We start from the raw sequence: 14,799 nt of genomic DNA, 5'->3' as shown, positions 1-14,799 counted from the left end.
TATGACTGCAGGTATTGCGGTCTATGCAAACATGACTCCTTGCAAAAAGGTGTCAGTTTTGTTGCCAGATAGAAGGGTAAAGAACCAATTATCATATTTTTACTGGCAAATGAGGTCCCCATAGTGTAGATGCTTGCCCCGAGCTCTCATACTCTGATGGTGCATTGTCCTTGAGTTGTGCGCCTTTTGGCGTCATCTGGTCCAACCCATATGAGACTAGGCTCGAAGGAAAGCTGTCTCGGGTGTGGACCAATCAACTTCAAGGACAGTGCACATTATCAGAGTTATGTTCTTTTGTTTGTATTATGACTGCAGGTATTGCGGTCTATGCAAACATGACTCCTTGCAAAAAGGTGTCAGTTTTGTTGCCAGATAGAAGGGTAAAGAACCAATTATCATATTTTTACTGGCAAATGAGGTCCCCATAGTGTAGATGCTTGCCCCGAGCTCTCATACTCTGATGGTGCATTGTCCTTGAGTGGTGCGCCTTTTGGCGTCATCTGGTCCAACCCATATGAGACTAGGCTCGAAGGAAAGCTGTCTCGGGTGTGGACCAATCAACTTCAAGGACAGTGCACATTATCAGAGTTATGTTCTTTTGTTTGTATTATGACTGCAGGTATTGCGGTCTATGCAAACATGACTCCTTGCAAAAAGGTGTCAGTTTTGTTGCCAGATAGAAGGGTAAAGAACCAATTATCATATTTTTACTGGCAAATGAGGTCCCCATAGTGTAGATGCTTGCCCCGAGCTCTCATACTCTGATGGTGCATTGTCCTTGAGTTGTGCGCCTTTTGGCGTCATCTGGTCCAACCCATATGAGACTAGGCTCGAAGGAAAGCTGTCTCGGGTGTGGACCAATCAACTTCAAGGACAGTGCACATTATCAGAGTTATGTTCTTTTGTTTGTATTATGACTGCAGGTATTGCGGTCTATGCAAACATGACTCCTTGCAAAAAGGTGTCAGTTTTGTTGCCAGATAGAAGGGTAAAGAACCAATTATCATATTTTTACTGGCAAATGAGGTCCCCATAGTGTAGATGCTTGCCCCGAGCTCTCATACTCTGATGGTGCATTGTCCTTGAGTTGTGCGCCTTTTGGCGTCATCTGGTCCAACCCATATGAGACTAGGCTCGAAGGAAAGCTGTCTCGGGTGTGGACCAATCAACTTCAAGGACAGTGCACATTATCAGAGTTATGTTCTTTTGTTTGTATTATGACTGCAGGTATTGCGGTCTATGCAAACATGACTCCTTGCAAAAAGGTGTCAGTTTTGTTGCCAGATAGAAGGGTAAAAAACCAATTATCATATTTTTACTGGCAAATGAGGTCCCCATAGTGTAGATGCTTGCCCCGAGCTCTCATACTCTGATGGTGCATTGTCCTTGAGTTGTGCGCCTTTTGGCGTCATCTGGTCCAACCCATATGAGACTAGGCTCGAAGGAAAGCTGTCTCGGGTGTGGACCAATCAACTTCAAGGACAGTGCACATTATCAGAGTTATGTTCTTTTGTTTGTATTATGACTGCAGGTATTGCGGTCTATGCAAACATGACTCCTTGCAAAAAGGTGTCAGTTTTGTTGCCAGATAGAAGGGTAAAAAACCAATTATCATATTTTTACTGGCAAATGAGGTCCCCATAATAAGGCGCGTCGTTAAACGCGTGACTTGTATTTGTTTAGCTATGTCAGGCGGTGGAGGGCCTTACAACACGCATTTGGTAAGATCAGTTCGTGGTCTTACCGGAACATACATTATGAATCACAGATATTCGTGGCTTGTCCTGGGAGGGAGAAAAGGCGGAGCCATATATTAGTCACAGGGAAAGCAGGTGATGCTTTTGAGTGTTGACTCGAGTGTGGGGAGGCAAAGAGGGGATCTGAATGGCTAAAGAAGAGCAGTAAGCGAGTCAGATCGCGATGTCTGGAGCAGCGGGAAAGAGGGTACGCCATCCAACGGAGCAGACCATAACAATCATTCTATTTATATAGCGCTTTCCCACGCTCAAAGCACTGAACAGTAAAAGTATTCAAGTTAATACATACTAAAAAAACTATAACATAAAATATGCAACACATTATAAAAGTGCAAAGGTACAGTGCAAACAAGAGATGTGTTGTTTAATTTAAAACAATGGCTTATGTATAAAGCATCAGAGCAGCATAGATAGCATTTAAGGGACAGAATATACAAGGCGGGAGAGTAGAGGAGGGAATTCCAGCCAGATTGTAAGACCCTTTGCCAATTCTAGATTTGAAGCTGTCGTGACTGCAAGGATTCATACTCTTAATTTTTTCGGTAAAGTCACATAGGTAAAACATTGAAATAAAAATTTATAAAAATAAAATAATAATAAAATCACTCACTGGCCAGGTGGTGTTGGTCAGAAATGCTATGAGCTCTGTGGTATAGCGTTTTGATGAGATAATTCTTTTGAGATGGGTGGTGGTGGGAATCCGGTTTCAAGTAGGAATTTGTGTGGGTGGCTTTCCTGTAGACAGAATGTCCTCTCAAACAGAATATCTAAGATTGGCAGTTTGCCATCTTTCTCCATTTCTATGGTGAACGTGATGGATGGGTGTCTGGAATTGATGTGGTCCAAGAAGTGATTCAATGCTGGAAGGCCATGTGGCCAAATGACGAAAGTGTCATCCACATACCTCTTCCACAGGGAAGGACGCAGGGTGGATGTCTGGATGGCGTCTGATTCAAACTTTTCCATGAACATGTTGGCTATCACTGGCGACAAGGGGGAGCCCATAGGGGTACCCTCATTCTGTTTGTAGAAGGTGCCATTCCAGGTAAAATAATTGTTGGTGAGGCAATGCCTAACCAGCGCAGGTACATCCGAATTCAATCCATGTTGGACCAGGTCCTCAATTATTGTAAAACTAAGAGTATGAATCGTTGCAGTCACGAAAGCTTCAAATCTAGAATGAATACCCTCTACGGGGAGGAATTTCACCTATCTGTTAGAATTTTTAACAGACAACGAGACAAGAAGTCACAGCTTCTCGAGACGCTGGCCTTCCTCAAGACAGCCCTGGTCCTGGGTACAATGAGCAAGTGGTCAGATGTATTTCATAGGATGTGTAGGTTATCTATGGTCGTTGGGGTGAGAAGGGTTGCGGAGGCATTGGGAGGTCTAAGGCGGGGAGACCTTGAAAAATACCTCTGTGGCACAGGATATTGAGTTTGTGCTGAATCATTGTTTTTATGCTAAAGCCTGTGCAGGGTTTTTAGTGTAGCCATGGAAGCCACGTGGTCGTGACTAATGCTGAGTACACCACGTGCAAGCTGCTCTAGTTTGTCGAGGTGGTTTTTTTCCGTCTTCTGATGTCCGATTATGGGTGGGCGATGCAATAATGAAGTCGAGTGCCGACATTGCTACAACGCGGAGCGTTTGCTGTGGCCCTGCTCAACATTGGGTGGGTGTGCCATGTGACCCCGACGTGGCGATTTGCCAACACATATTTATTGTGTTGAGCACGTGATTATTGAGTGAGAGAATGTAGAGTCCAAGGCGATACCGAGGATTTTCAAAGGGAATTGTGAGACTGACGTTGGAGAGCCGGCGATGAGTAGATTTTTTTTTCATGGAACAACGCCATGGTGAGCCGCTGCCTGGTGCCGAGGATTTATCGAGGTTCAATAGGAGGTGATTTGACCAACACCAGTGCGGTAATGTTAAGGTACAATTGGCGAAACATTAGAAATGGCGTCACGTTGTTGTAATTAAAGCATTTTTAGCACACGTATTACACTCCAGCAACGAGCATGCTTTGCACCTTTTTAGTAAAGGTTAATGTCTTGACACATTAGCAAATCTATTGTTAAACAAGCCACGCGCGTCGACGCGCTAAGCCAGATGTTTCTGTTTGTAGCGAGCGTGCCAGATTTGATGGAGTCTATCGCAGCGTACGAATATCGCAACATTTCAGAGACTGCATTTGCATTGCTCTAATAAGACATTAAAACAAGTCGATATAATGGTACTAGAATTCACGTGGCTCCCACAATGCACTGCATTTACCATTAAACATTTGTGCTAATTACTGAAATAGTTATTTTCTGATTGAGCATTAAATTGTAATTAAAACTAACACGTTTAACTACTTAATCTCGCGTTTCAGTTTATCCACACGTTTTCGGTAATGTTAATTTGTAACATTTCCACCTAATTCATGATATTACACTCCAAGTCTCCACGTCATGACCAGTAATCTCATCCAAAATAAAAACCCTCTTTCTGCATCGTCGCAGAATGCGTTCGTAAATGTGAATTTATTGCGCATTTCTAAATATGTCGAACAATTGTCAATTATTAATAACGGCCACGGTATTGACTAATGCCAGCTGTTGTCTTGCAATTTAAATCAATCGTTACATAAAGACCACACCAATAGTGACAGGAATATGCCATTCATTGTAATACTAATACAGTTGTCGCATCACCATATATGTTGTATGTACAGTGAGGGAAAACTAGTATTTGATCCCCTGCTGATTTTGTACGTTTGCCCACTGACAAAAACATTATCAGTCTATAATTTTAAAGGTAGGTTTATTTGAACAGTGAGAGACAGAATAACAATAACAAAATCCAGAAAAACGCATGTCAAAAATGTTATAAATTGATTGGCATTTTAATGAGGGAAATAAGTATATGACCCCTCTGCAACACATGACTTATTACTTGGTGGCAAATCCCTTGTTGGCAATCACAGAGGTCAGACGTTTCTTGTAGTTGGCCACCAGGTTTGCACACATCTCAGGAGGGATTTTGTCCCACTCCTCTTTGCAGATCTTCTCCAAGTCATTAAGGTTTCGAGGCTGACGTTTGACAACTCGAACCTTCAGCTCCCTCCACAGATTTTCTATGGGATTAAGGTCTGGAGACTGGCTAGGCCACTCCAGGAACTTAATGTGCTTCTTCTTGAGCCACTCCTTTGTTGCCTTGGCCGTGTGTTTTGGGTCATTGTCATGCTGGAATACCTATCCACGACCTATTTTCAATGCCCTGGCTGAGGGAAGGAGGTCCTCACCCAAGATTTGATGGTACATGGCCCCGTCCATCGTCCATTTGATGCGGTGAAGTTGTCCTGTCCCCTTAGCAGAAAAACACCCCCAAAGCATAATGTTTCCACCTCCATGTTTGACGGTGGGGATGGTGTTCTTGGGGTCATAGGCAGCATTCCTCCTCCTCCAAACACGGCGAGTTGAGTTGATGCCAAAGAGCTCCATTTTGGTCTCATCTGACCACAACACTTTCACCCAGTTGTCCTCTGAATCATTCAGATGTTCATTGGCAAACTTCAGACGGGATGTATATGTGCTTTATTGAGCAGGGAGACCTTGCGGGCGCTGCAGGATTTCAGTCCTTCACGGTGTAGTGTGTTACCAACTGTTTACTTGGTGACTATGGTCCCAGCTGCCTTGAGATCATTGACAAGATCCTCCCGTGTAGTTCTGGGCTGATTCTTCACCGTTCTCATGATCATTGCAACTCCACGAGGTGAGATCTTGCATGGAACCCCATGCCGAGGGAGATTGACAGTTTTTTTGTGTTTCTTCCATTTGCAAATAATCACACCAACTGTTGTCACCTTCTCACCAAGCTGCTTGGCGATGGTCTTATAGCCCAATCCAGCCTAGTGTAGGTCTGCAATCTTGTCCCTGACATCCTTGGAGAGCTCTTTGGTCTTGGCCATGGTGGAGAGTTTGGAATCTGATTGATTTCTTCTGTGAACAGGTGTCTTTTATACAGGTAACAAGCTGAGATTAGGAGCACTCCCTTTAAGAGTGTGCTCCTAATCTCGGCTCATTATGAGAGGGGGTCAAATACTTATTTCCCTCATTAAAATGCCAATCAATTTATAAAAATTTTGACATGCGTTTTTCTGGATTTTGTTGTTGTTATGCTGTCTCTCACTGTTCAAATAAACCTACCATTAAAATTATAGACTGATCATTTCTTTGTAAGTGGGCAAACGTACAAAATCAGCAGAGGATCAAATACTTTTTCCCCTCACTGTATGTTGTATGAATGTTGGACTTCTATTGCACCGTACATAGCCAACCGTGCTAATCGGAGGTGCGGGGGAAGGAATGAGAGGTGCGGAGGAATTCATGGTTTCTGTATGATTAGCAATTCAATTCTCTGGACATAACAGCAAGAGAGAGATGTTTTTGTTTATTCTTAAAATGATAGACACAGGATGGTTTTCTCCTTGAGGCAAACCTAAATCTGTAAAGGAAATCTACATTCACATGCCAGTGGTTCGTACGACTTTATAATAACTACCTTTTTAGTTATATCAAAGTTGTACAAACTTTATCGACCCCAGAAGTATGATGGATTTCTGATTTACAATTGTTTGCTTCACTTATCGTCCAGATTAGAATTTTGTATCTGAATACATTTTATATAATTATATCCCTTTCTTGTGTATATGTGGCAATAAGGAGCAGTAGTGTAGCGGTTAGCGTGCTGCACTATGAGCCCGGCAACCCAAGTTCGATTCCCACTTACGGCCAACACCAGTGACGATTATCTGAACCGGTCCTGGGCCTCCCCTAGGTGGACTCAGCATCAAATGAGTATCTGGTGCAGTGTGTAAAATCATCGCCACTCGGGAGACAAAGGCAGTCGGGCGTGGTGCTGGCCACCAACCCCCTCATGTGCCGTGCCGTCCGTGCCATGCTGTGCCGGCCTTCATAGGTGCTCGCTAATACCACTTGCCCCAACAGGCTGTTCAGGCGATACGGGGTATATTTTTACGTGTATTCGTTGGTGTATATGTTTGTGTATATGCAGCAACACCAGGACTACGACACTTGGCCACTGATGATCGACGCCATGCCCAACGTCCAAGCCCCCCAAGATCGGTAACAAAAGAAGATTGTAAATGTTTTGGATGTTGTGGATTTGCTCTCCAACACACTGGTGTGCTGTGCTCGTAACGAATTGGCAAGTTATGTTTACGTTTTGTTTACGTATTCTTAGGTTTTTTCGGTAAAGTCACGTAGGTAAAACATCAAAATTAATAAAAATAAAATAAAATAAAGATCACGACGTTTCGGAGGCAACACAAGTCTCCGTCATCAGGTGGGACCGTCACAGCCAGATTAGCTGCATCAAGTGAGGCAATGATTCAAGATGTAATCCCTTAAAAGCGAGTTGAGGGGGGAGGAGAGGGGGGGGAGCTCATCAGAATGTGGTAGCCAATGAATGGAACGTATCGGGAGGGAGGGGGGCGGGGCCAGAAGGGTGGGCGACGGCGTGGAAGCGATTGTGCGCAAGAGACAAACTGCTGCACACGCCAACGCATTGGACAGAGAGGGGGGAGGGGGAGGCCTGATACACATGATACAAAAGAACGGAAATGCCATTGTTTATACCAATGATGGCTGAACAATGAAGAGATTACTGTTAAACACTCGGTAAAGTAAAGTAAAATAGTGCCTGTCAGATAAGATGGTCCAAAAAAGTGTAATTAAGTCTTTTTTGCGTGGTTAATAACATCTTTCCAATGATTACTAAGTTTGTACCCATCATCACGGTTGAAATTATGTCTGTGTTTGTATATTTGTATGGCTTCGTGTACAAACCTTTGATGGTAGCCAGGAGGTTTGCAGAGAACCTTGGTCTCGGAAAAGACAATTTCATGAGAGCCCACCGAGTTGTAGCAATGATCGGCAACGGCCGAAGAATCAGTTCTGCCGTTGTTTACGTGACAAATCTTACGAATTAGCTGTCGGATGGTGGCGGGTTTAATGACACATTTATATTAAAGCGATCTAACCCCAAAAACCTGTATAATGGATGATACTGGTCACAAAAGCCTACGTGTTAAAATAAGGCAGTTTCTTTAAATTCGGCGTTTAAATTACAATGCTATTGAATCACTGCTGCACTGCCATGCAATGCAGCTGTTGTGTATATATTGACTCTGATCTAAAGCATTTTGGGCGGCTTTTGTTTTCAATTTATTCCGGTCATGCCGGCTCAGCGCTCTGACCTCTGGCCTATATACCAGATATATAACATGGGAGACTGATACCTGTGTAATAAAGGTCGTGGAAGCGACTTCTGGAATCCGGTCTTTATTTGTCTTTCGTTCACATCACTCCTATCTTACTCCTTCATGCTGCTGACAGACAACGTGAGAGGGAGAGAGAGACACGCGCGCGGCCACGTGGCAGCCTGGACCCCGCTCCAGCGTGGCCTTACCCTCCGTTCGTTCCAGATCTGACCACGTGTTGTCCGTCTCCACCCCTTTTAATACCCGGGTCACGTGGTACCTTTCCACCAATCCTGGTTAACCTCTATGGAATTTTCTCGACTCCATCGTACGTTCCCAGGACTGCACCCCTGACTCATCCCCCCATTGGCTGTGGCTAAAGCCAGCAGATCCAATCCTCTACTTACAGATGTCGCCTTCCCATTACGTCAGGGCCACGCCCCTAGACTTTCCTCATTGGCTATGGGCCAGGACCGGTAGAGCCAATCATTGTAACGAGGTGTGATCCATCAGCAACCCGGATATATCTTCACATTACCCCTGTGCAGATGAGTATGGCTCAGAGATGAGTGCTAAGAACACAATACTAGTCTCAGCATTTGGGTTGCACTACTGCGACCCGAATACAACATATATATATACGTTCGTGGCCTTTTCGCCAAAATCTCAATATTTATCTGTTTTTCAGGCGGTAAGACATTGCTTTTTTATATACCACGTATATGGTGACACTTCAATAAATTGAGAATGTGGCAATACAAGGGGGCATGCAGTGACTGCATTGGCAGTCTGGAAGAAACCCGCACACGTACAGTGCACTTTGCCAGTGACTGGTGGTGCTGACGGGGGGGGGGGAGTACAGTCTTTTATATATGTGCACAAAGTGTTCTTGGTTACGTCCCGTGATGCTCTAAGACACGTTTAACACAACAGTCGCATGCACCGGCTTGTTTTGAGGACCTTTTGGCCCAATAACCCAATACGTTCAGCTTTAAAGCAGATAAGATATTGTACTGTATTTTTAAAAACAAATATGCACATGATAATGGTTATTTTTTGACAAAGCGTCCCTTAACGACCGCGCCTTTCAGAGCGAAGCGATTTACATCAAATGTCAAACAATGAATATGAGAGCAATTGAATATTTTTAGAATAGACGTGCACATATCCCTTAAGCCACTCGGGAGCCCGTTGAGACAACAACTATCCTTTGCAAGAGAAACTTGGGTTGCGTGTGCAGTCTAGATAATAAAATATTTCGGACTTCAGAAAAACATATTCAGACACGTTGAAATATTTAAAATGCTCTAACACATTAAATTAAAAAAACTACAGCAACACAGAAACTTTAAGTTGTTATTGGGTGTTGGCGTGTATATTCAGTGTATGGGGTTTTTTTAAAGTGACCTTGCTACAAAAACATGGATCTTTAAAACATCGAAATGATAGTTTCACACTGGCACGTGTTGTAATTGCTAGTCCGTTGTCCATCGCCAAACTGGGCAACAGCTTCGTTTACCTTACGGAGTATAAGGCTTTGCGGCCACTGGCACTGCGACACAGAGTCTGTCCTACAACGCGGTGGTTGCGTTCCTGATGACCACCGCGGCGTCACCGCCCGATCGTTCTGGTGCATCCCCCAGTTGTACGCAACATCGCCAGCATCTCTGTGCGTTCGCAAACGTCGTGCTGCAACGTGTGCCCGCAGATTCCGTCTCGTCTGGATCATCTTCTTCATTATGGGCTTGGGCGCTCTGCTGCCGTGGAATTTTTTCATTACAGCCTCAGCGGTGAGGCCCCATCACTGGCACCACCCCCACCACACTCAGCTCAAGTGTACAGGGCGCTCGAGTATCCGCTCGAAGGAATCAGAATCAACATATGTATTTGTACTGGATGAATCCTATGAGCTATGAAGCTCTTTTTCACAGATGTCCAGTAGATGCGGGAAAGGACACTACAACAACAACAAACAGTACAAAAACACGATAGCAGTGCAAAGTACAAGAAAGGTGAACAAATCACAAATGACGGGGAGGACAGCCGCGGATAATAAAAAATTGCGGACAATGCAAAAATACTTTTCCGCAGATCTCTAAGCAAACAGTATAGGTATAAATTGTGTTTAAGTCACACACTTTCGTAAATAAAAACTCACGAAATAAATGATCGGATAAATCACTCAAAATGAAGCACAACTGACGATTTGGATTGTTGCTGTTTCGATTACGAACGAATACGAACGACCGACCGATGCGCGTCCTCAGTGATTAAAACACTTTCCTGCTCCTGCGCAGAAGACTCGGCCCACGAAGTGGATCGCAGCAGAGCCACGCCAATCAACATCAATCAAACTCCGCCCATTGTTGTAAAGAAATGCAAATACTTTACTGCAGACCCGATCACGTAGATTTGGATTAATCGGAGAACATATTTGTTCGGTTTAAGCCCGTGACTTGTAACAAACATTTCCAAGAATAACAATGTATAACTATTTTTTTTATCATTAATTTAGGCTTAAGGGAAAATCCATGAGTTTATAATTTATGTCCATGGTTAATACGCAAATTGGATAAACCGCACGCGGGTAATCGAGAGTCTACTTAATTTAGTTTAACCAGGTGTAATGCGGTTGTAAACGGCCCTTCTGAGGTGCCGTCAGGGGGGGAGGAGTTAGGTCACGTGGGGGGAGAGGGGTTGAGTATAGAAGGAGGGGAACCGGAAGAGCAGGGGGAGTGACTGGGAGCCAGGAACAGAGGAAGGCCACGTAGGGCGAAGCGGGGTGTGGCGAGATCACCACGAACACGGGGGGAGCGAGGATCGGCACCGTTGGCCAGCGGTGACCGACCCGAAGCAGCGAGGAGGCTGCAGTCAGCAGCGGGGCTGCACAGAGAGAGTGGGCAGCGGGTCTGCATACAGTGACAGCCAGAGGGTCTGCACATAGGGGTAGCAGCAAGTCTGCAGGGAGGAGGTTACAGTAGATGAAGCAGAGAGTCAGAGGGGTGAGGAAGCTATAATAGCAGTGAATAGCCGGGGGCTACAAATACAGGAGTTATAACAGAGTGCCGTGTGGGTAAAGACGTGAACCTGAATAAAGACACGAAGACAGAAAGAAGTGTTCGAGTCCTTTTTATTACACTGGAGTCAGAAGTGAAACGGCATGGCGAAACAACTGAGGAAGAAGAATATCCCATCTCCAGCGTCGGCTTCATCATCGGACGACGACGATCTTCCTCCTGAGGTCGGCTTCACTTCGGCGGAGGGAGAGATCCGTGAGGGCCCGGGTGTGGAGGAGGTTGCCGCTGCGCCCGACCCATCTGCGTTGAAGGACGAAGATTTAAGATGGACCCGGATGGCGGAGCAACTGGCGACCCTAAAAACCGTCATCACGGAGTTGTGTGACCTTGTCACGCCAAGGGCGGCGTTGGAAGGTGATGGTGGTGATCGGCAGGAGCCCGGGTCGTCTTCGATGGCGCCGCCATCGACCACGCGGCGTGAAGACGCCATCTTGGGCGTGGCGCACCACGGAAGGCGGGAAGCCGCCATCTTGGGGCCGCCACGAAGATCGTCCGCCATCTTGGCGACACCGCGTTGCGACGCCTTGCTGAACTTGCCGCCGGAAGAGTCGGTGACGGACGGAAGCAGGCCAAGGAGCCGCAGTCGTCACCTTACAACTGTTAAGGAGTTCTCCATCGGGGGCGATTGGAGTGCGTTCGCTTGTCGATTTTTGGCGGCGGTACGAACGGCAAGGTGGACGGACGCTGAGGCGCTGGAGGTGCTTCCGACTCTCCTTGACGATGAGTCTGTTCGTTTTTTTCGCTCTATAAAAGCTGCGAAGAAGAAAACATTGCGTGGAGTGTTCGACGAAATGGCGGACGCGTACGAGCCACCGGATGACGCCCATCGCCGCTTCGTGCAGCGGCAACGCGCACCGGAGGAGTCGCCTGTAGCGTACAGGGGCGCCGTGCTGGAACTCGCGATGGCCGCTTACCCGGAGACGGAGCCTGACCTGCTGGAACCTCTCATCTTGGGGAAGATGTTGGAGTTATCCCGGGATCTGGGCATTCCTATGCCGGCTTGCGGTCACGAGAAACTCACGTCCCGGACCGCGGCTAAGTGTTTGGACGCCCAGTTCAATCTCCGCCGCTGGAAACAAGTCACGGCGTGGACGGGCGGTCCTGTCGTCGATGGGGGGGCCGTAGGGTGGGACCCTACAAAGGCCGTGTACGTGCCGGATGCGACCGGCCCAAAGGAGCTGTCGGCCGCCTCCACTCCGTGGCCGGCTCGAAGCGAGCCGGGGCCGCGGGCTCCGCCGCCGGCGCGGCCACGTCGGGACGGGGTGCCTGCTGCGCGCCGACCCGACGTCGACTGTTTCCGCTGCGGCCGTCGGGGCCACTATGCCAGGGACTGCTGGGCCCGGGTTCCGGGGCCGCCCCAGCAGGAGGCCTCGATCGCGGACGTCCCAAAGAAAGACCCTCCGGCACAGGCAAGTCGGTGCGCACCAGACACCCGGCAAGGCCTGACACCTCACTCATCGCCGTTGTTGTGCGACGCGGATGTTCTAAAATATGGGAGGCCAGTATCTGCGCCTTGTCGCTCGATAACGCAGTGGCGTAAGTTGGCTCGGCGGGTTGTCGCGGCCGCTACAGGTTCGTCCACTGTACCGGGGTCGATCCAAGGGGTGGACGTGCGTATTTTGGTGGATTCCGGGGCGTCCGCGACCATTATTTCGGATGTCATATTCCATCTTTTGAACATCCCACCGGGGGCCGTGAGGCCGGCTTACGCTTCCTGCATCGCTGCGAACGGGGGTAGTATGGGCATCGTGGGACAGGTGGACGCTAATATTTCTATCGGGGGGATCTCGGCCTCGGGCGTTGTGTTAATTTCGAGGTCCCTGGCAGTTCCTTGCTTGTTGGGCACGGATTTTTTGGCTAAGATGCCCATTTTAATTAGAATCAATGAAAATTGCATTGAACTGCCAGGGGGCCGCAAATTGGCGTTTTTACAGTCCACCTGGGGGCGACCGGCTCCGGTTGCCCAGGTGCAGGCGTTATCGGAAGTTTCAGTTGATATTCCACCTGGCTCGCAGATGCTCATTCCCCTACGATACCGGAAGCCGGTTCCGGGTCGGCAGAGTGCTTGTGGAATTTTGCTGTCGCCGTCCGCCGCTGTTACGGGCGGATTGGCACTGGTGGGGGCGCAAACCATTGTCCGTCCGGATCAGCGCCCGTTTTTGCAGGTGTTAAATGCGACTTCTGAAAGCGTGTGTGTGCCGGCTGGTACCGTTGTGGCACACGCCACTACGGCGTTTACGGCTCAGAGTGACATTCCGGACGGGGGGCTGGTGGGTGGTGTTTCACACGACGGAGGGGTGGACGATCGTTGGATCGCCGAATTATGTGCGGAAAATTCGGCCCTTTCCGCTGAGCAGCGTTGTGCGATTCATAAATTATTAGCGAGCTATTCCGATGTGTTTAGCTCGGACGATTTGGACTTGGGACGCACCTCGCTGCTCTCTCATCACATCGAAACGGGGGACGCGGCCCCTATCCGCTTGAACTCGCGTCGGATGAGTCCGGCTGAGCGTGAGCACGTTCGAGGGGCAGTGGAAGACATGTTGAAAGCGGATATTATATCTCCGTCTAATAGCCCGTGGGGTGCGCCTGTCGTGTTGGTTAAAAAGAAAGATGGTAAATTACGATTTTGTGTGGATTTTCGGAAGTTAAATAAAGTGTCGGTGGCAGATGCGTATCCCCTGCCGCGTATGGACGATTCTCTCGACGCCTTGTCAGGGGCTAAGTTTTTTTCAACGCTAGATCTCTCTTCGGGCTTCTGGCAGCTTCCCCTTGACGAGCCCTCGCGGGAAAAGACAGCGTTCCGTACGCCGCAGGGGTTGTTCCAATTTAACTGTCTGCCGATGGGGTTGAATGCAGCCCCTGCCACCTTTCAGAGATTGATGGAGTTGGTATTGACGGGGTTGCAGTGGGAGACATGTCTCATTTATTTAGATGATATTATTGTCTTCAGCCGCACATTTGATGAGCATTTATTGCGGTTGGAGGCCGTTTTTGCCAGAATGCGTTCTGCTAATTTGAAATTCAAGCCTAAGAAATGTCATCTACTGCAACGTTCCGTTCGATACTTGGGACATATTGTTAGTGCGGACGGGGTGGCCACGGATCCAGAGAAAACTGCGTGTGTCCGGGATTGGGCAACCCCCGCCACGGTGGGTGATGTGCGTCGGTTTTTGGGGTTCGCCTCATATTACCGGAGGTTTGTTCCGAATTTCGCTACTATCGCCAGGCCTTTGCATCTCCTTACTGGGAAGGGGCACAAATTTGTGTGGGGACCGCCGGAGGAGGCGGCGTTTCGGAGCCTGCGCGACCTACTGGCTACTGCGCCGACGTTGGATTATCCGGATTTTGAACATCCCTTCATTCTGGATACTGATGCGAGTGACACCGGGATTGGGGCGGTGTTGTCCCAGTCAAAAGGTGGTGTTGAGCGTGTGGTGGCGTACGGGAGTCGGGTTTTGTCTCCCGCGGAAACTCGTTACTGCGTCACTCGCAGGGAACTTTTGGCTATTGTGTATTTTCTCCGCCAATTTCGACCGTATCTGTACGGTCGGTCGTTTATTGTCCGAACGGACCATGCGGCCTTGCAGTACGCTCTTAAGATGGACCAGCCATCCGGACAATTGGCGAGATGGCTGGACACGTTGCAAGAATTCTCCTTCCAAATTCACCATCGGAAGGGTGTGCGTCACGCTAA

The 14,799-nt window shown here is 47.8% G+C and overlaps 2 protein-coding genes across 2 annotated transcripts in view; both read left to right on the top strand.

The window, feature by feature from the left end:
• The window catches only part of LOC133359663 (protein S100-A1-like), a 450,535-nt gene that overhangs the window by 65,358 nt on the left and 370,378 nt on the right, over window positions 1-14,799 (top strand). The window lies entirely within an intron of this gene.
• LOC133361686 (equilibrative nucleoside transporter 1-like) overlaps window positions 6,824-14,799 on the top strand; it is a 37,104-nt gene continuing 29,128 nt past the window's right edge. Inside the window, exons 1-2 of the mRNA XM_061580677.1 lie at window positions 6,824-6,889; window positions 9,734-9,815. Coding sequence (XP_061436661.1) covers window positions 6,849-6,889; window positions 9,734-9,815 — 123 coding nt within the window. The 5' untranslated portion in view covers window positions 6,824-6,848. The remainder of the gene's footprint in view (window positions 6,890-9,733; window positions 9,816-14,799) is intronic.

This window comes from Lethenteron reissneri, chromosome 8 (assembly GCF_015708825.2).
Source record: "Lethenteron reissneri isolate LAM-NWPU_2019-01 chromosome 8, ASM1570882v1, whole genome shotgun sequence".
NCBI classification, from domain to species: Eukaryota; Metazoa; Chordata; class Hyperoartia; order Petromyzontiformes; family Petromyzontidae; genus Lethenteron; species Lethenteron reissneri.
The sequence above is the reverse complement of the archived record's forward strand: the minus strand, read 5'-3'. Positions and strand labels throughout refer to the sequence as shown.